Source organism: Antechinus flavipes, chromosome 1, assembly GCF_016432865.1.
Source record: "Antechinus flavipes isolate AdamAnt ecotype Samford, QLD, Australia chromosome 1, AdamAnt_v2, whole genome shotgun sequence".
Lineage (NCBI taxonomy): Eukaryota > Metazoa > Chordata > Mammalia > Dasyuromorphia > Dasyuridae > Antechinus > Antechinus flavipes.
In genome coordinates, this window is record NC_067398.1 from 668,775,598 (window position 1) to 668,798,242 (window position 22,645).

The 22,645-nt window shown below is 39.9% G+C and overlaps 1 protein-coding gene across 2 annotated transcripts in view; it reads left to right on the forward strand.

Annotated features, from left to right (window-relative positions):
- Nucleotides 1–9,299: 9,299 nt before the first annotated feature.
- Nucleotides 9,300–22,645, forward strand: part of DDA1 (DET1 and DDB1 associated 1) — a 36,642-nt gene continuing 23,296 nt past the window's right edge. The window contains exon 1 of one of the 2 annotated variants that reach the window (XM_051972119.1): nt 9,300–9,416. In XM_051972119.1, coding sequence (XP_051828079.1) covers nt 9,306–9,416 — 111 coding nt within the window. In that variant the 5' untranslated portion in view covers nt 9,300–9,305. Of the gene's footprint in view, nt 9,417–17,933; nt 18,254–22,645 lie in introns of those variants that run through there. The other variant, XM_051972118.1, reaches the window with a different exon arrangement.

Sequence of the window (22,645 nt, forward strand, 5' to 3'; positions counted from 1 at the left end):
CAGCCTTAGTTTCCCTCCTGAGTACTCATGTACTGTTGTAATACATGAGCCACCTGTCAGTGGCTAGAATGGATCTCTTCATGAGAGAGGATGGATGATGGTGATACAAGGAGACAGAGGCAGTTGCGTTATCTGACCTCTCTCCTCTCCCCTTTTGCCTCCAATTTATCTCATTCTCTGTCCACAAGGAACATCTGCATCAGTAAAGACTGCCCTGCAACTCCTTCAAGTTGATGATCCACAGCTGTGGAGGCTCTCGGAGAATTGACCTGCCCCTTCACCCAGGCATGGTCCTTAACAGTGCCTCTCAAACCGCTTCTTGGTTTATCTCAAACAGGACATCTCGTAGGTATCTTAAACTCAGAGGGGCCAAAACAGGAGTCAATGTTTCCCCCACATCCCCTTTCCTACCAAACCTCGCCATCAGCATTTCTGTGCACCCACTCCCCCAGGCCCATAGTCTCAATGAGATCTTCAAGTTCCAATTCTCACTCACCTCACATATCCAGTCTTCCACAACATCCCCTATAGCCATCGCCCTGCTGGAGGCTCCATCACCCCTCGTCTCCATTAGCCTTCTAACTAGTTTCCCTGCCTCAAGCCTCATCTCTCCCAACTCCAGTCCACTTTCCACTCAGATGCCAACAAAGTATCCTGAAGCATGATGTCAACACCTCCCTGCCCTTTTTTTCCTCTAAGATTAAATATAAAGTCTTCTATCTGACATTTGAGATTCTTGATAAACTTCATTATACATGGCAACAGCAAGATTATACGCTGATCAATTCTGATGGACATGGCTCTCTTCAACAATGAGATGATTCAAACCAGTTCCACTTGTGCAATGAAGAGAGCCATCTACTTGTAGAGAGAGGAGCTTGGGAACTGAGTGTGAAGCACAACATAACATTTTTACTCTCTCTTGTTATTTGCTTGCATTTTGTTTTCTTTCCCAGTTTTCCTTCTTGATCTGATCTTTGTGCAGTAAGATAACTATGTGTGTGTGTGTGTGTGTGTATATATATATATAATTTAACATGTATTTTAACATATTTAACATGTTTTGGACTACCTGCCATCTATGGGAGGGGTGGGAGGAAGGAAGGGATAATTTGGAACAGAAGGCTTTGCAAAGGTTAATGCTGAAAAATTACCCAAGCATATGTTTTGTAAATAAAAAGCTCTAAATAAAAAAGAAAGAAAGAAACTCTTCATAAGTAACACACTTCCTACCTTTGTAGCTTTCTTCTGTCTTACTCCTTTCTACTCATTCCATGACCCTTTTACACTGGCCTATGTGCAGTTCCTTGAACACATTTCAGGAGATATTCTATTTCTTATTTCTGGCTATCCTCCATGCCCTGGGTGCTCTGCCTCCTACCTCCATCTCTTAGTTTTCCTGGAAACTTTAAAAATTCAGCAATAATTTCACTTTCTACAAGAAACCTTTCCAGATCCCAGCTAAATCCTTTCCTTTTTGGATTAACATCTACTCTATATAAATCTTTTATGTAGATATTTATGTCTTCCCCATTACATTGAACACTTGAAGAGCATGGATGAGAACAGGAATTGTTTGCTTTTCTTTACATCCTTTACAATGTCTGACATATAGAAAGTGGCTGATCAATAAATTTTGTTAGCAATCTCACCTCAGAAAATAAGAGACCATTTATCATTCCCTTTTTCTTTATCATTCCAGTCTCTGATGAAGTGACACTTTTCTTTGGTTAATGAGAGAGTCACCTCAGATATCTTTGTATATTTAGTAGATTATGAGTTAATTTTTAATCAGATAGAACATAATCAGTATCTTATAAGTTGTGCCCATTTCCCTCTTCTCAGGTGTGATATTTTCCATTTAAGAGGAAATGTTATACTGGGGAAATAAAGTCCAGAAAATCCTACCTCAGCTCATGCTTAGAATCATTCTTCCAGCCTTCCTCATAAAAACTTCACCTGCAATTCATGCATAGGGTTACTGGTATCATGGATCATTGACCTAATAAGAGTCCTTGATGATCATACCTGGAATCATATTTAGAACATCAGTTATAGTCCCAGGAGGTCTGATAGTAAGTTTCAATAACCATAGCTTCATAACTTTAGATGGATTCAGTTATTAAGGATCACATACATATCCTTGAGATGAAAAAAAGGTCAAGGTATTTAATTTTATACTTCTTAAACAAGCCATGTTCTTAGGTTAATTTCGAAGATACTTCTTCCTTCCAGATCTTCTTCTTGATACAAACTCAGTATAAAAATGAGGTATGAGAAGAATTAGTATATTAAAAATACACAATTCACCTAAAACTTTGGAGGATTTTAATTGTTGCATTGAGAGCCTGAAATGGGAAATGAGTCATTATTTCTCTTAGAATACATATACGTTGCTGTTGATTCAGTAGCTCCTAGAGCCGGGAGCTTTTCTACTGAGTTGTTGTTGGCTTCTTTGGGCTGAGGGGTCTGGAAAACGCTGCCGCTGCCACCACTCAAGAGGCCCGCTGTCTGCCCCTGGTTCCCTGGGCCCTGTTGTGCGGGCTTGGCCTGTGCCAGCTGCTCCAGACCAACCCCTCCTGCTAATCTTCCAAGCCACCTCCTGCTAGAAAACTGTTCCACTCTTGTGGGTTCTGACGCTCCAAAATTCGTTTAGAGTCATCATTTAAAGGTATTTGGAGAGATTTAGGGGACAACTCGAGAGAGTCCTAACCTTCACTCTGCAACCTTGGCTATGCTCCTCAACATTCACTTTTATAATATCACTTACTCTTAATGAAACACGGAACTATTTTTTCAAAGGCAACTTCCATTTTTGTGCTTGCGGATTGTGAATGATTCTGACTCCTGAATGCCTCTTTCTTTCTTTTTTTAATGGATATTTTAGTCATTTTATTTGCATAATTCAACATTTTTCTCTGAAAATGGTTTTAGTAGTGCACAACTTCGCTAATAATGCACTCAGGTACCTTTCTTCCCACAACCTCTCCAACACTGACTATTGCCATTTTTTGTCATTTTTTTCCATTTGCCAGGTATAACATAAAATCTCCAGGTTGTTTTGATTTGTGTTTTGAATGCCTCTTTCTTTTACAAAGTTTCGATAGTCTTCTCGTTGGGAATTTTATGTTTGCCTCATATCAAAACAAGAGCTAATTTCCTAATAGTTAGAAATTAAAAGAAATCCTTATTACACTAATTTAACTAAATGAAATATAGCTAAATATAGTTAAATAATTTAAAATTTTCAACTTCAATAAGGCCAATAACAGTCAAGATTAAAATTTTCAGGACCCAATATCATCAATGTACACATACTTGAATATATATACTAGACAATGATTTGAATTAGAAAGCTTCTTTTAATTATAGTTTGATAATTTTTATTTTTATTAAAACACAATTTTGAATTAGAGTTAATAAGAATTGCATTAGTAAAACTATCTGATGGAAGTTATACTTTTTGAAGGGCTCAGGGTATAACTTTTTCCCTTTCAAATCACTCAAAGCTTATGTTCTTTTTTTTAAACCTAACTTGTTGTAAGGTATCATTTAGTAAAAATTCCAAATCACTGTTTGTTTTATGACTTTGCAAGCTTCCACTTGAGAATAATTTTTTATACTGTAAATTTCTTTATTTCATCATATAAAATGTTTATTTGTTCTAGAATAATTTGTAAGTTTTGTTTTTCCTCCCAAAATTTTATTAAATGTGCATGCACTTAATTTATTTTATATCTTCTTAATATTCTTGTTTAATCCTATCATCAATAATTCTTTCTCTAATTTATTATAGCCTTATTTATACTATTTGAATTTATTTCTACTTACCTAGTGATTTCAATACAAGTTTACTGTTTTAATTTACCTAGACAATATATCATTAAATTTTATTTATTTTCAGTTGCTTTCTGACTTCAAAACAAGTTTTCTTTTTCTGTAAATGCTTTGGCAATCACCTTCAATCTGGAATCTAATCAGGACTTGCTTGGTGCCCTCTAGTTGGTTGTTTAAAAGCAATAAACAACAGAAGAGTAAATAAACTCCAGTTATACTCACTTTTATTCTTTTCTGAAGATGGCCTAAAATGTTCTTATTCTGCTTTCTAATAATAAAAATTCCTTTCTATGATAAACTTATCCCAATTTTAAGTAGCTTTAAAATAGATCTTTAATCTACACTAAAAACCGGTTTCACAGTTGATATCTCAAAATGATACAGACTTAGAGATTGGCTAGCTGAAAATTCTTTTGGTTTAAGCAAATGTTTTTTAAATTATGAATTATGAAATTATTTAAGTTCATAAGAGTTTTATTCTAGATTCACTCATACTATTCCCTAAGTTTTTCTTATTATAACACTGCTCTGAATTCCCATTTCACTAAATCTCTTCTGAACATATCTCATGACTAAAAGGATAGTTCTTAAAATACAGATTTCAACTTTAAATCAATCCCTAGTCATTTTAAAGATCCCTTTTAAGGAATAACTGATCTGTGACTTTTTGTTATTGATATTTGTTTCATTAAGCTCTACAAAATTGCTAGTATGCTTTAAACTCATCAAAATATTTATAAAGACATCCAGATTATAATCTAGAATTGAAAGAAATTTGATATTCCTTTTTTCATGACTTGATTTCCAGTTATTTGTTAATGTTATCAATTAATTTCTGTGTTTGCCTTTCAATCAACAACCTCCAACATGGCCATTGAGGGAAACAGAGAAAAAAAGAGAGACTTGTCTTCTTTTAAGCCTTTTTATGAAAGTTTTTTAAAAGTCTGTTTCCTTCATTTGATTGTGCCAAAAGAAAAGGTATATGTAAAACATCTATTAGCTATGAGTTAGCACAAACCACAAATAGCATAACATAAGCAGATAATTATTTCCTGTTCTTCTAAACATTTTCTTGATTATATAAGATCCCTTTCTATCTGAAGTAAGGACCCCACTATTCCTAAATTCAGTTTCATCATTTACCAAATAGACACACACAAAATATATAATAAGACATAAAATTAAATCAGGATTGAACTTATAAATTTTTTTCTAGGAGATTTTGAAGTCAAGATCTTACCTGTCTTCTCTCATAAGTTTAGAACTTATGACCATCTTGTAGAAGGGGTTTTACCTGGGATAGTTCTGTTTCCTAACTATGTTAAAACTTTTAAAATCTTATCAATAAACTATGTGATTTAATAACAATACAAATGTCTTTAGCCTAATTTGCCAATTGGGTTCACCCATTTAAAATGTTGAAGTTGGGAAGGGACCCTAAAAGGTTGGGGGTCACAGATCAGTGTAATGAGGTGTCTCAAAAGAATCTGGAGGCTTGAACCATATCCAAGTCAAGGGGCAAAGTTTATTGTAACTGTAATACCAATTGACACTGTCTAAGAGTTCCAAAAGAATTTAGCAAAGAACCTGGGGCAAGAAGGCACATTTATCCAGTTCTTCATGTTATTGATATACTATTTTATGGCCTAGAGGTAGAACTGAGAAATGGTCTCAGGAGTTTGATTATCACTGACCAGCAGACCTAGGACTTTTTGCTCACAAGTAAGTTAAAAATGCAGGGGCCACTCTTCAACAATCATATGAACCAAATCAGTTCCAATGAAGCAGTAATGAATTGAACCAGCTACACCCAGGGAAAGAACTCTGGGAGATGACTATGAACCACTACATAGAATTCCCAATCCCTCTATTTTTGTCTGCCTGCATTTTTGATTTCCTTCACAGGCTAATTGTACACTATTTCAGAGTCCGATTCTTTGTACAGCATATAACTTGTAAATAAAAAAAATAATAAATAAAAATGCAGGGGCCAAATATGAGCAAAAAGAATAATTAAAAGTGGAGTCAGTGTGGGGGTCACTAGGACAGGAACCAGGAACCCCACCCAGAGGAAGGCTGGGGTGTAGACAAGGTTATCATGATGTCTCTCATCCAGACAACTTTTCCTGAGAGGGGCCTGTGTGCACAATCCCCCTGCCAGTCCTCCCCTGGGTGTGTACCCTCCTCCAGATGGGCTTCAGGAGAGGGGTTAGCAGCCCTTTCAGAAACTGGGCAGACCTGACAGATCCGTTTAATTGCTTCTCCCAGCTTGTGACCTGTGGAATAGGTTTCACAAGGACTGGAGAGCATTTCCCCCTCTTCCTCCCCTCCCCCCCAGTACCTTGATTTAGGCCATAGAGAAGTTTCCATTGGTTGGCCTGAGATTGGAAATTGGTCCCAGGGTGTTTGAAACTGCCCAGAGGGGGAAAGGGTGTGTCCCCTTTCCTTAGCAAAGAAGTGTAGGAGTTGGGAATTAAAGGTGCCAGGGTCAAGGGCAAACAGGCAGCAGCACGGACAGCTGAATCTACAGGCCTGTTTTCCCCTTGGCCTGAAGTGAATCCCTCTTCTGGGGTCCTTTGCAATCATAACAGAGACCTCTCTGGATCCATGGACAGCTTGCAATAACTGGAATTTCCCCTGAACCTTTAGTGGGGGAATTATTATTTATTTTTCTGTCAACAGTCCTCTTTCTTTCCATATAAAACATGAAAGACATATTCGGAGTCAGTATAGATCTTCACTCTCATTCCTTTCCCCAATTCTAAAACTCTGTTTTAGACACCCAGTTTCCTTGGGAAGTAAGCAAGGGGTCTGGGAGAGGGTCCCAGGGACTGAGTTGAGACCCTAGGACCTGCCCCAACTTCGATGTACAGTGGGAAAGGCTTCAGGCAGGGCTAAGGCCGGGGAAAGAGATGGATTTGGCCTTCAGGGGCTTAAACACCTCGGCCTGATCAGGGCCCCATTGGAGGGGAATTGTGTCAGGGCCTGGAACAGAATCATGGAGGGCCTTGGCAATAACTACAGTTAGGTACAAAATCCAGCCTTGCCCAGGAAAGCACACAGGGGTTCAGGGAGTGATTAACAAATGATAGCCAATGTGAGCCTTTAGACAAAGAAGGGGCCTGGAAGTTAGGGGGTTGTATGGTTGCAGCCAGAGAAGCCTCAGTGGGGCTGCAGATCAAATTATCGTCTACCTATTGGATAGTTGGGGCCTGTCCAAACCTGTGGGGACTGTCCCGGAGGCCCTGAGCTACCTCTGTGGGAGGGACATGACTGCCCATGGGCACTGGTGGGGCTTGCGCTCCCCTAGATTTGCCCCTTCAAGGGCAAAAAGAGACTGTGAGTCTTTATGGGAGGGTATGCAAAAGAAAGCATCTGCAAAGGTAGAAAACCATTGTGTCCCCTGGGATACTTGTACTGGGCTCGGGGATTCTGCTGACTATTTGCCCTGATTACAGAAATTTGCTATAAGAAGAAAAAGCAGGGACATGATTACACTAACATCAAAACTGGTCCTTCAGGCCTCAGCCTGAGAGCACACATGCAGGATAAAGCATCCTTAGTTACATCTGTATGACAGCCCATCATGCAGTAACAATTACACCTCATAGCCAGACTCAGGAATAATCAGGTGGGAAACAAACAAACAGAGCTGGGAAACTGAGTCAAAGAGATCCCACCTTGAACAGAGGCTGAGGTTGTCCTCCCAGCTCTTGCCCAGATAAGACACCCACCTATGACAGTTCAGGAAGGCATTCTCTGGGTAATTTAGGGCATTTCTCTGGAATGGTGAGCTACAGACTCAGGCATCAAATTCAAAACTCAAAAGAATATCAGTTACAATCCCAGGAGAGTTTATCTCTAATAGCAAATTCTACTAATCGCAGCTTAGGGCTAGATATGTTATTTTAAAAGTTTACCAGGACTTAACCTATAGGAGATTTTGTTTAACATGTTTTCTATGTTTAAACTTATCCTGGTGCAAAGGATCCATCGTTATACAAGCTTATATTTTCTTAGTAAATACATTCCTTTTTTAGGAGTTGAGAAATGAGCCTATTTAGTAAACAGAAAATAGAGCCTAAACAGGCTCATTTTTCAGGGCTGATGACTCAGATTACACTGATGGTTCAAGAAAACTGTGAAGTTTGCAAATTAAGGGGGGTTGACAGAGACCCCAGGGAAGGGGCTGAGCTTGCTATTGCCCAGCCCAACTATTCTTAGTATTTTCATGGGCTGTGCTGTTTGATACCTCCTCCCCCTCTGTGAAGGGGGAAAAGGTACTGCACATTTCCTACTATAAATTGATAAGGCTTTCACCTCATCCCTCTTGTTTTACACACATTAATTACCAATTTTAGGTTTTACATGATGACAGTAACTCCAAATAATTTAGTAAACAATTTTAGAGTTTTTCTAAGTAATAGCCAATCTTAGTTGCAATTTCTGTTCCCTTAAAGAGTTTCCCTTTTGTTTTAAGGAGAAAACAAAACAATTCTTAAAACTGAGATAGAACAGATTTTAAAATTGACTTAACTTTTAGTTAATGAGATTCCATAAATTCTGATTAAATGCTCTAGACAAACTGAATTGCCATTTGGTTATTTTCTAATTCACACAAATCATTTCACTTTTTCCAACCAGGAAAAGGGTTAAGGTGCCAGTTTTTACTGACAGGGCCCTCAGAAACCTGACTCTAGATAATTGAAAAGTAGGCTATTTGTTGCCAAAATTTTTAAAGTAATAGCAAACTGCTTTTCTGTTTTCCTAAAGTTCCCAAACTCTTAAATCTTCTGTTAACACAATCAATGCAAATAGTTTACAATTTATATATCCCTTTAGTGGGCTTTAATTAGAGCGCCTTTAAAACTGCATTTACTATCATACCAAATTTCATTGAATTGCTCTTTCCTCTATGCACTATCTTCCTAGTCTTAGAGAGGCCTTAATTTAGTTGAATTTGCTTCCAAATTACTTTATACACACATAGAAATCATTTACCTAAACACTGGAATTATTTGTTGGTCATATCCAAAAACCCATATAAACTTATCAAATATAAAGCGATTATATCCAATAAAGCAGTTAATATTCATATAGAATGTTTTATGCTAAGCACATTTACAATCATGTGATCTTCACAACAACAATCATTATTATTTCTCTTTACAAATCAGAAAACTGGGCATTATGGCATTTTGCTACTACTTTTAAAATTCTGCAATTATGAAACAGAGATAAAATAATTTGCCATAAGTTATATAGCTAATTCATATCCAGAACTGAAACAGAGAATGGTGAGCTTACCAAATGTAGGGGCTGACTAGTTTTCTCACCTCACACTGCCATGCTGGGGGGTTACCAGGGGTAATCGGATTCTTCCCAGGAGTTGCTGGACAGAACCTGCTGAAGACTGAGGTGACTGGTGCCAGGATCTCCCCTTGATGGTAGTTTCAAGGGCTCAGGGAATGCTGACCATGGTCCTGACTCCTACTGTACCCCCACCCTCCCAAGCTGGGGGGGTGTTGGCAAGGTTGTGTGGGGTCCCTATGGCTGTTGCTGCTTCCCCCTTTCTACAGGTAAGACAAAATTTGAGTTTCTTTACATTTCCTTAGCATTCTCTTTTCTTTATTTGATCTTAAATGAGAGAAGTTAGCAAACAGAGGGGCTTGGGCTATATTGATTTTGTTAGCAATCCCCCAAACTGAGACACACTCAGGACTCTGGGGAGTGGAATGGAGAGGGTTCCTTGGATACCTTCTGGGATGTTTTTCCAATGGATCAGAAGGAGACTCCAGACAAGACAGGAGTCAAGGAAGGGTTATCAAAAAGTTGCTATTTATCTAGTTTTTTTTTTTTTTCTTTTTCTTTTCTTTCAGAATGGGTTAAATTACCAAAATTATTTCCAGTGTTTCAAGAATTTTTCTTGTAATCTTAAAATGACTAATTGCTAAACTTGTTAATCATTGCTCTCAAAGCCTTGAGAATCTGCTAAGATGCTATTTTAATTTTAATTAGTTAACTTTATTTCAGTAGCTTCCAACCTTTGCAAGAGCTATGGTCCACAGGAAAAAGTCAGGCTTTTTCCCTTTTTAAGGTGGGAGTCATAATCTTCCCAGCATTCCAACTATAGCATAAAAGGTTTTTCTTGCTGCTGCATTTTAAATCTTTCCAGGTAATAGAATCTAGCTCACATTACAAACATGACTCAGACATTCTGCACAGAGACTCAGACACAGACAAAAATGACATTGAAGAGGACTACCCCATCTTTGCCAAAAGCTATAAAAATTTCTTTGCTAAAAGCCATCCTATAGCACTTTGTCTCCTTTGGCATCCCAGAGGAGGTGAAAAGGTGGCAAAGATTCCCTGGAATATATGCTGAAAATTGCAAGAATTTTCAAGTCAAGGTGTCCCCAGTCAAGGAAAACTTGCTGAGTGTGGAGCTCACGGTGACCCAGACAAGCCTTCTCCCAGTGGCTATGGGTGTCCCAGCTATAAGACTGAGGGAGAAAAAATGGGCTTACTGTGATAAAGAGGGAATCAAGTCAGGAGAGGCTGGACTCCCTGCACTAGCCACCAAATGTTGAGGTTGGGAAGGGACCCCAAAAAGTTATGACCCAAAAGGGTTACAGACTGGTGTCATGAGGTGCTCAAAAGAATTTGGAGGCTTGAACCCATATCCAAGTCAAGGGGCAAAGTTTATTATAATTGTAACACCAATTGATGCGGGCTAAGTTCCAAAAGAATTTAGCAAAGAACCAGGAGCAAGAAGACACATTTATCCAGTTCTTTATGTCATTGATATGCTATTTTATGGCCTAAAAGTAGAACTCCTCAGAGTGGTCTCAGGAGCTTGGTTACCACTGACCAGCAGACCTAGGACTGTCCTAAAGCCAGAAGGCTTTACCATTGATAGACAGATTGTTGGAATAATAGCACTCTAGAGTCAGAGAGCTTCATATATACCATAAAGTCTAAGGGAAGAAATATTATTTTCCTAGGCCAGAATTATAATCATTGACAGATTGTGAGAACAATAGCACTTTAAAATTGGGGGGATTTCGGGATCCCTGATTCTAAAGCCAAAAGACTTTAGAATCATTGACAGATTGTTAGAACAAAAGTACTCTAGTCAGGGGGGTCTCCTTACTGCTCTCTCCCCTAGAAATTATATTCTATTAAAAGATCACTTTGTTCTTAGAACAAATTCCTAAGAGATAGAAGAACTGGTTAGAGTTTCATTCCTTAGTCTTTTTGCCAAAATATAACCCCAGGAAAAAAAATTGAGAATGATGATGAATTTTGTAATATCAGTAGTTCGTTTGTTCTAAGCTGATTTTGGGAGATTGTTCAATAAAATTCTGTAATTTTTAAGTCATCAAAAATTCTGTGCTTTGATCAAAAGAGTTTCCTAAATTCTTTGTATTCTCAAACAAAACTTTACATAGCTTAGTAGCTCTTTGTTTAGTCATGACTGGGACAAGGAGGCTACAGAATCCATCTCTCCTGGGGACATGCCCAAGTAGGAGTGGGACTCCTCAGAGGAACTTTTGAGAGAATTGGACTAGATTCCTGAGGTACCTGCCTTTTGGCTTACTCCATTTGAGAAGTTTCCACTGAAGATGCTGGAAATGTCTGCTGCTCCCCTTTCCCGCCCTTTCAGATTATCAATTGAGGGAAGCAATATTCTATCCATCTGGGTTCTACCTACATGGAATTTCTTTTCCTCCAGCTAATAATGTAATATTTGGGGATTTGTTTTAGCAAATTATCCAATACTTCCAATTCTTAATTTCTGGACTTAACCTCTAAAATACCAAAACCAGTCAACCAGGGCCTAAAGGCCCTTCATAAGTCAATATTATATCTACTTTCCTTTAAAACTTCTTGAAAATTTAGCTCTTATTGTCAGTGACTGACTTAATCCCAACTAAATACAAGTGATAATGAATAATGATAATGAAAGGGAATCTTCTCCTTTCCTCATCTCTGTAAAACTAAAATGAGCCTTCTTTTTAGGTTAGAAGAGATTGGGATTGTTTACAGGGTGGTCTTGATGGGGTCAGGATAACAATTCCTAGTTTGAAATAAACATGCTATTTAAGGGAAGAGGTTGCAGACAAAATGAAGGGATATAATAGCCCCCAGGAATGGTAAATATGAAATAGAGTGGGAAAACATATAGACTAACCAGAGTTAGCCAGAGTAAGAACAAATACACCATTAGAGGGAAGGCACTATGAGGAGGGAAAGAGAGAATAACCTCATAGTAGCCTTAGTCCTGAAAAGAACTTTGCAAAGATCTTCATCATAACCAGATCTTTTATAAGAGAAATAGAGCCTTGAGTTTTGCCAGGTTTAAAGGCGAACTCATAGACAGAATGGAAGAGGTAGATGGAATGCATCTGGTAGACTAGGTCCCAGACTTGTCTAAAGATATGCTGTATATAGTCTGGGAAAGCTAACTTTCTTTTTGAATTCAATTATGACTGATAGAGTTTACATTATGAGTCTTTTAACTTATGATAATAAGACAGTCTGGGAAAGCTAAATTCCCATCAAGGTTGTTCCAAAGGTTGTATTTGTCTTTAAAGTTCTCACTAAATTGGAGACAGGATGGATGAATTAACAGTAGATTCTAACTTCACCTTATTCCATTTGGGCTTCTTCTTGATTGGGAAGAGTCAGTTCACATCATTTTCATGACTTGATAATTTACCCTTGAAGTGGGGAATCTCTTCCCTAAGGCTATTGGTTCTTGCCTGATCTATTGCTCCCTCGTGGTGGAAGAATCATTCCATCTAGGGATTGATCCTAGAGTCTTTTAGATGAGTTCGTTGGCTGTGGAAGAGATTTCTCTGCTAACAGAAGAATGATTTAATTACTCCTTGATTAAAGAATTTAAATACAAAAAAATTAAATACAAAAATACTCTGTCAACAGAAAGTTTTAAAATTAGCTAGCTGGCTGAAAATGAGGAACTAGCAATTCCACTGCTGAATCTCTCTAATCTTAACAAAATGAAAATAAAGAAAATGGAGTGGGGGGACCCCAGTAGTCTGTGTATAAAAAGCTAAAGTTATGACCATTTAATGTTTATGTATGTATGTATGTATGTATGTATTTATTTATTTATTTAAAGCTTTTTATTTTCAAAACATATGCGTGGATAATTTTTGACCCTTGTAAAACCTTGTATTTCAAATTCCCTCCTTCCCTCCATCCCCATTCTTAGATGGCAAATAACCCAATATATGTTAAACATGTTAAAAATATATGTTAAATACAATATATGCATACATATTTATACAATTATCTCATTGCACAAGAAAAATCAGATCAAAAAGGGGAAAAAAAAGAGGAAGAAAATAAAATGTAAGCAAACAACAAAAAGAGTGAGAATGCTATGTTGTGATCCACCCTTAATTCCCACAGTCCTCCTCTGGGTGTAGATGGCTCTCTTCATCACAAGATCATTGGGACTGGCATCAATCATCTCATTGTTGAAAAGAGCCATTTTGACAAGCAGGATAAATACAGAGAGGCTTGGAGAGACTTACATGAACTGATGCTAAGTGAAATGAGCAGAATCAAGAGATCATTATATACTTCAACAACGATACTGTATGAGGATGTATTCTGATGGAAGTGGATTTCTTTGACAAAGAGAAGATCTAACTCAGTTTCAATTGATCAATGATGGACAAAAGCAGCTATACCCAAAGAAAGAACACTGGGAAATGAATATAAACTGCATTTTTGTTTTTCTTCCCAGGTTACTTTTATCTTCTGAATCCAATTCTTCCTGTGCAACAAGAGAACTGTTTGGTTCCACGCACATATATTGTATCTAGGATATACTGTGACATATTTAACCTGTATTGGACTGCTGGCCATCTGGGAGAGGGGATAGAGAGAGAGAGGGAAAAATCGGAACAGAAGTGAGTACAAGGGATAATGTTGTAAAAAAATTACCCAGGCATGGGTTCTGTCAATAAAAAGTTATAATTAAAAAAAAAAAGAAAGAAAAAAAGAAAAGAGCCATTTCATTTAGCATCAGTTCATGCAAGTCTCTCTAGACCTCTTTGAAATCATCCTGCTGATCTTTTCTTACAGTACAATAATATTCCATAACATTTATATACTACAACTTATTCAACATTCTCCAACTGATGGGCATCCACTAGATCATTTAATTTTTATAAAAATTCTTATAGATTTAAGAGCTTATAGATTTAAATGGTTAGACCCAAAGAAAGAACACTGGGAAATGAATATAAACTGCTTGCATTTTTGTTTTTCTTCCCGGGTTATTTATACCTTCTGAATTCAATTCTCCCCATGCAACAAGAAAACTGTTCGGTTCTGCACACATATATTGTATCTAGGATATACTGTAACCTATTCAATATGTAAAGGACTGCTTGCCATCTGGGGGAGGGGGTGGAGGAAGGGAGGGGAAAATCGGAACAGAAGTGAATGCAAGGGATAATGCTGTAAAAAAATTACCTTGGCATGGGTTCTATCAATAAAAAGTTATTAAAAAAAAAGATTTAAATGGTTAGTCACAAATTCAAACAGTCCCTCTTAGCCCTATCAGGAACTCTTTTTAAAGAAAATTAATTTAGAATAAATCAAGATAAATTCATCAATCTTGGAGAGACAATCCTAGGCTCAGAGAATTTAGATGCAGATAATGAGAAGAATCCAACCTCTGAAGCAGCAGATGTCTGTGTTGAAAATTCAACCTGAGTGCACTTCCTTTTTAGGTGTCTTGTAGGAGCTGGCTAAAGAGGTTGATGTCTATATACAATCCCATCTCAAGGTGCTATTTCTATGGGAATTAAATTTGCCCAACCTACAATAAAAGAGACTGAGGTAGAGTGATATGACAATGGCATTTTATTAAAGAGTCCAGGGTCCCTGTTAATGAAATGGACCTCATATTTCCTCACATTCTGAGATGCTTCCTTCCAGTACCTTATTTTTATGGGGTTTGATACCCAAATATGCAAAAGAAGCATTACGAAATACAGAATTTCATTGGTTGATAAGGTCATTCATTGCTATGGATGCCCATCAATTGGAGAATGGCTGGGTAAATTGTGGTATATGAATGTTATGGAATATTATTGCTCTGTAAGGAATGACCAGCAGGAGGAATACAGAGAGGCTTGGAGAGACCTACATGGACTGATGCTAAGTGAGATGAGCAGAACCAGGAGATCATTATACACTTCGACAACGATACTGTATGAGGATGTATTCTGATGGAAGTGGATTTCTATGACAAAGAGACTTAACTGAGTTTCAATGGATAAATGATGGACAGAAACAGCTACACCCAAAGAAGGAACACTGGGAAACGAATGTGAACTATTTGCATTTTTGATTTTCTTCCCGAGTTATTCTTACCTTCTGAATCCAATTCTCCCTGTGCAACAGGAGAACTGTTCGGTTCTGCAAATATGTATTGTATCTAGGATATATTGCAACATATTTAACATATATAGGACTGCTTGCCATCTTGGGGGGGGGGGGTGGAGGGAGGAAGGGGAAAAAACAAAACATAAGCGAGTGCAAGGGATAATGTTGTAAAAAATTACCCTGGCATGGATTCTGTCAATACAAAGTTATTATTAAATAAAATAAAATTAAAATTAAAAAAAAGAAAAAAGAAAAAAAAAAGGTCATTCATTGCTCTTGAGGGCCAAAAATGACATGGTAGCAGGAAGGATCATAGGTTGGGTAAAACATGGGGTATCTCTACTAAGTCAGTGGTTCTCAAAGTATGATCTAGAGAATCCTGGAGATCTCTGAAATCCTTTTAGAGGCTCTAAAAATTCAAAAATAGTTTTTATTTCCAATATGGTAAATGTCTATAAATACAATCCAGATAAACAAAAACTCTTTGGAGAGATCCTCAATAATTTTTAATAGGATAAAGATACTGAAAACAAAAATTTGAGAACCACTGGACTAAGTGGTCTTAAGATAGTCACTTGTTGGACAAGAGAGAATGATTCGGAAGTTTCAGCTTCTACAGGAACCCTTCCCTAATACTTCTTAATTCTAAGGTCTTTTTTCTGTTAATTATTTTCTATTTATCTTACAAATAGCTTGTACATCATTGTTTGCATGTTGTCTGCCTCATTTCATTGTGATGTTAAGGGTATGGGGTATATTCAGACTTTCACCATATCAGGTCACCAGAATGATGAGGTATGGGTGAGACCCCAAAAGTATACTGGGGTTATGGGCCAGTGACATGACCTCTGGAAAGAATCCGTAGGCTTAGACCTTCAAATCAAGGAACTAAGATTTTATTATCTGTTAAGAACAGGCTAAATTCCAAGAGGAGTTATTGAGGAAAAAGAGGTTTAACAATTAACAAAGGGGAAAGACGAGTTCCCCAGGAGAACTCACTATTAAACCAGGAAGAAGACACCATTAAAAGGATGATCTATAGAATGAGCAGATCTTTTATAGGGGAAATATAACCTGCATCCTGATAGGGCGGTTGACATCAGAGCTTGGTTTTCTGATTGGATGTAGTAAGATGTGATGACTAGAGACCTTTACCTAGGGTGGGACTGTATTCAAAAGTCCTTTGGAACTAGAGGCCTAAACCAAATCCAGTCACTTAGAGTTCTGTCCTTGGGCCTTCAAGCTTGTCTCCCACCCAGAACCGCATCTGTGAGCACCTCACAGACAGGGCCAGTCTTTTGCCTTTCTTAGCACTTAATTAACACTTATTGACTGATTGGCTTGCACTTAGGAAAAGCAGTCTGACATCTGAATGGAGGGCGGGCTGATGAAGGGAAATAGCAGACTACTGAAGTAGTTCAGGCGGAAGGGGATAAATGTACCGGGATATGATAGGACTTGTGGGAAGGGGGAGAAAGGGAGAAGTCAGAGGTGACTGGAGGACACTGGTATCTTTAACAGGGAACTTGGGAAAAGGGGAATTTTTGAGGTAAGATAGTTCCTTTTGGATATGTTAACTTAAGAGGGGTCCAATAAGCAGCTGGAGATGTGAGATTTTTCTGAGGTGAGGAGACAGGTTAATTAAGGCTTAACAGGTAGATATGAGACTCATTCGCAGAGAGGTGATCATTGAAACCATCAGAACCGATGAGATCATCAGGGGAAATAGCCTAGATGGAGAAGAGAAGAGGGCCCAGGGTAGGGGCTTAGGGGACCGCCACGGGGGTAGCCTGGCTGAAGAACCTCAGCATCTAAGGCTCTCCTCCCCCGGCTGGCCCCTCTGCTTCCGCAAGGCTCCCCAAAGCTCCTCCTGCGGGAGTACTCTCCCTCCTTTGACCTTCGGCCTCTTAGAACCCCAGGCTTCCTTAGACTGGGCTCCCATGCTGCCCTTGGCGGGAGGGCGTCTTCCCTTCGAAGGTTACCTTGTATCTACTCTGGGTATGATTCCCGGGTAGATGGGGTTATGGACGGGTGGTCCCTTCCGTTCAAGCGTAAGCTCCGTGTCAGCTTTTTTGCCTTTCCTTGCCATCCGGGATCGGCAAGGATTCCATTGTCGCCGCATGGCAGAGGCGGCGGAGGGGAGAAAGATGGCTGTTAGGAAGCGTCCCCAGTGCTTAGTGAGCGTTAACAAATGACTCTAACTGATTGAGACTAAGTCAGCCAGGCTGGGCTTTTGATTGTTCCTTATCCCTAGGAAATCACAGCCAGTCCCTCCCACTGGCAGGGGCTGCTCTTCCCGGAGTGTACTCCTTCTCACCTCTCCAGCCTCGGCTCGGGAGCCGCCTTGCCTTCCATAGGAAGCCTTTCCTCCTTTCCATTCACATCTCGTTTCTAGTTCCTGTCATCTGGTATCTATCTGGTGAATATTTTGTATTTTCTCTCTCAAAACAATGTAAGCTCTTTGAAGAAAGGGACTGTTTCACCGGCTTTGTATCTCCAGCACAGTGCCTGACACATACGCGCGTAATAAAAGCTTGTGGATTTATTGATTGATTGTTAGATTTAGTTGCTATATGACACCATACAATGAAACCTCCCCAGAAGAAACACGTCTCCGGTGTTCAAACTACAACTCCCATGAGTCTCAAAGGCAAGCTCCGGCCTTTATCCCCTGCCCACCTCCGTTTCTCGGTCCATTTCCGGAATCCTGCTCCCTCAAACTCCCGGGCGGGGTTTTTTGCTCCTTCAACCAAGCACGATTGCGTATATGGTGGGCGGGCTCTCCATTTTAGCCAATAAGTATAGACTGGTTTGGTTATTAGCCAATGGGGATGGGCTAAACGTCCTCAAGCCTCTGGGGCGGGGTAGCCCCGGACCAATCCGTGACGGCAGCGTCACGTTGGGCAGCGTCGGGCTAGAAGTTGTTCTGCGGCGGCGGTGGTGGTGGCGGCGGCGGCGGCGGCTGAGGAAGAGGCAGAGGAAGATGGTAGGTTCCGCTCCCCGAACCCATTCCTGCCCCACAAAATGGCGCCTTGCCCTCGGGGACGGCTCGGACCCGTGCTCGGGAGCTAGGGCAGGCGCCGCTGAGGGCGCAGCCCCCAGATCGGGTCGGCGCTGCCGCGGGTCCCTCCCCTAGCCCATTGTCGCCCCTCCCCCACCCCTCCCCCTCCTCTCATTGTCGCCCCTCCCCCACACCCGCCCTTCCTTTACACCCCACCCTTCCCCCTTACTTTCCTCGTTTCCCCTTCCCCATTTTTATTTCGCCCCCTTCTCCCTTTTTTACTCATTGTCCTTGGCCCCCTCCCCTGTCTATCCCCCTCATTGTCATCCCCATTCCTTTCCACCTCTGGTCTCCCCCCAATTCCACTCTCCGACATTCCCTTCCATTGTCTCTTTTCTTAAGTCTCCCTTCCCCCAACATTCCTCTTCCCCATCTTTCATCTTCTAGTCTAGACACACCTATCCCCTCCCCCACTCCCGCCTCCCCCTTGGATTCTTTCTCCCCAACCTTCCTCCTCGATCCTTTTGTCTCCCCCCTTCCTCGAATCCTGAATCACCTCTCGGTCCCTTTGATCAACCACATAAAAACCCCTTCCCCAATCCTCCACATGACTCATTTCTTTTCCTCTCCATCTCCTTATATACCTCCTCCTTCTTTGGAGCTCTCAGGCCCTCTAGCTTCCACCATTCTTGTCACTTTCTCCTTCCCCTTTTCCCCTTCCACCCGGGGGGACCTTATCTATCCCCTTGCCATTAGCTCTGCTGTCATTCCTCTCTGCTGCGCATCCTCCCCCATTCTCTGGACATGGCCCTTCTCAGACCTAGATACCACATCAGTTTAGTGCCCCAGCTCTCCTTCCCATCTTCCGTTGCCCTCCTCCTTTGCTTCATCCAACACCCACCCCAACCTGTTGGAATATTTCATGTATAGTAAAAACATAACCAGTGTCTAGCTTATCTGATGTTTCCTGAGCTTTCCTCCTCCCCCCCCTTCTCTTTTTCATGCCTACCCTTCGACTAGAGCTTTCTTTCCCTGTCTCTCATTCTTTCATCTTTTTCTTTATTTTCCTATTTTTACCCCTCCTTCCCTTTTTTCCATTATTATTTCTTTTATCTTTCTCCATTTTTGTTGAGAGGCAGTATTACATAGTGGGTAGTATTATAGATTTGAAGACTGAAACATTTGAGTATCCTGCCTCATACAAATTAGCTTTGTGATTTTGCAGCAAATCATTTAATCCTTCAGTTTTCCTATCTGTAAAATGAGGATAATAGCTCCCATAGCCCCTTTCACAGTATTTTATCGAAATTACCCCTTCCCCCACATACATACTGCTTTGAAACCCCAAAATGCTAGGAAAATGTGAGCAATTCTTATTTTTTATCTCCTTTTGCACCCCAGCATTACTGTTGGGAATTGGATTTTTCCTTCAAGGTTTTTCTTGGATCCTTGTGTATCATCCTTTAGAACCCTTCTGGAAATCCTTTTTTTACCTTTTCTTTCTGCTGATTCCCTCCGTGGAGATACCAGTGGGGCAGCCTTTTCCATTCTTACAATTGTGCACATTTCATATTCAAAGGGCAGTCCCTCTGCTTGTTCCATTGGGGGGAAGAGGATGTCAGTCCTAACCTGTTCCTAGGACTTGACGACTCTTTGGGCAAGTAATATCTCCTCCCTAAGACTTGAATTTCCTCATCTGCAAAAGGCAAGTGTTGATCTAGATGCTTTCTAAGGTTTCTTTACAGCCCTGACCTTTTATGATCTGCCCTGAGCCTTTCCCCTCTCTATACACTTACAAACCACACCCCTTAGAATTTATGGGGTGAGCAGTGTCTCATTTTGTTATTGTGGTTGATTGTTGATGTGTTTCTGTTGGGAGGAGGGGAAGGAGTGTCAAGCAACCGACTCTACAGTTGAGTCACTGTTCAGCAGCTTAATTGAACCTTTTAGCTTCTTGAAGCTTGGTATGAAAGAGAAGGATCTGTTTCTGGCCCCTTTCCCCCTAGGTCTCTCTGAACTCTGCTGCCATCTCTCTGTTCCAGTTGGTCCCTGCTCCTGCTGCTGTCAGTATAACTTCACAAACATCTCAGCCACTTCAGGGAGCCCATCCCTGGAATGATTTCCAAGCTGCAGGAAAGAGGGAGGGGTGTCCCTCATGCCAGTGAATGAAGAGGCCACATTCCCTCCACTGTCCATGTTTACCATTTTCTGCTTCCTGCCACGCCAGCCTCCCTCTTCTGCTTGTTGCCATGGGCGGGGCTTAGGGAGAGGTGGGTGGGGGGTTAGGACTTCATGCTTAGTGGATGAATCCCCCATGCATGTCCCTTGGAGCCTCCAATAGTCATTTCCACATAGTCCCATATTTCAGGGCTTTCTACCACAGACAGTTGGGTCTCAGGGGTTGAGACATCAAATTTTTCTCACATGTGGCCTTGTTTTCAGGCTTACCTAAGTCAGCATTACTGAAATCCTGCTTTCTCTGACACTCTCCCTGACCTTTATGGTTTATGTTATCCCCTAATAATTTATGTTGTGCTGGGGGCAAATATAGGATTGCTTATTGGATGGTTCATGAATGTTTTCATCTGCTTTATCAGAATGAAATACCAGGTTCTTTTATTCCCCCAGTATGGGGGGAAGTCCCCAAGATGGTTTTAGGAGATCATTGAAGTTAAAACTATTTTTATAATTTACTAATGTATTTGAACATTCTTTGAACAACCCCAATAATTGTTAGGAGCATCGGGGGTCCTGAGACCAAAAACTTTGAGAACCACTGATCTAGAACATAGCAAGTGGACTGATAGAGTTTGAAACCTGAAAAGGTATATGGTCCTAGATAGCCAGCCTTCACCTAAGGGTGCTCTGAGAGATTAATTTTTAATGTGACCTGAGTGTTATCCCTCGGGGAATAGGGCTTGAGAGAACATTAGCTGTATATAAAGCCTTTTCTTAAATACCTTTTGAATGAACTCTGATTATATAGGATCTTGCAGTTCTGCTTTGGAAATAAATACTATGTGTTCCAGAAGTATAGAAGGTGGGTACTCTAACTTTAACATGGGACTATATTTCAGTTCTTTGTTTTGGCATTCAATGTCCTCCATCTGGCTTCAGCCTGTTTTTCTAATCTTTTCTTCATTTATTTTAACTATACAAAAATTTTTGGTATCCTCTCCAACATGTCTTATGTTTTTTGTTGTCTCCCCCCCATTCATTCGTTTTTTTACTCACATTTGACTCTTTGTGACCCCATTTGGGGTTTTTTTTTGGCAAAGACACTGGAGTAGTTTGCCATTTCTTTCTCCAGATCATTTTACAGATGAGGAAACTGAGGGCAGACAGGGCAAAGTGACTTGCCCAGGATCACAGTTAGTAAGTATTTTAAGGTCAGATTTACAACTCGGGAAGTTGTCTTCCTGACTTCAGACCTGGTACTCCATCTGTTGCACCATTTAGCTGTCAATGTCTCATAATGTTTCTGCCTTAATTCAAGATGATCAAATAATCATTTATTAAATACCTACTATGTGCAATATTGTTTGGCATTGGACGTATGAAGATAAAATAAGACATTAATCCTCCCCTAAAGGAACCCACAGTCTTAACAAGCATTTATTGAGCATCTACTATGGGCAAGGTAAATATTCCTCAGAGATTAGCAATGTCAGTTTCTTCCTTTGGGATGATAGCATCATGTGGTAGAAAGAAGACTGGCTTGGGAATCTTAACCCTTGATGCTAGTCCTGGCTTTGTAACTAATTTGCTTTTGGGTCTTAAACAGATCAGTCCCTTTCTTTGCAAATTGAAAGGGTTGGACAAGATGATCACTTGTTCTTCATACTCTTGCTATTATGAAATATTAGGCTCAACTCAAATGCTGCCTCCTGCATGGAGGCTTCCAGATTTTTCCTTATTTTATTGTAGTATGTGTTCCCTATACCAATGTGGATTTCATCCCCTCTACCAATCATAATTAGCCAGAAAAATTAGTCAGTGGGTAACATCTTTTGGGTAATGACTCTCTCCAAACTTAGGTCTGCTGATGTGAAGACCAATAGATTTATAACATAAATTTTGTTGCTAGGTTTGTATTCAGGGTCTTTGCAACTGATTGTAGAACCTGTCAGTCAATCATCTTGTGTTTTCCAAGCACTTGGAATACAAAGAAATGAAATAGTTCCTGTCTTTGAAAAACCTTAGATTTTCTTGGGGGAGAAAATGTGTAAACATTTAAGTATTTACAAAATAATTGCTATAGGGCAATTTTTTTGGTGGAGTTAATAGTACCAGTACTTGGGAGAATCCTGTTGGAAGTCATGCTTTTGCTGAACTCCAAAGGAAACTAGAGATTCTAAGAGGGGTAGTGTGCAAAGG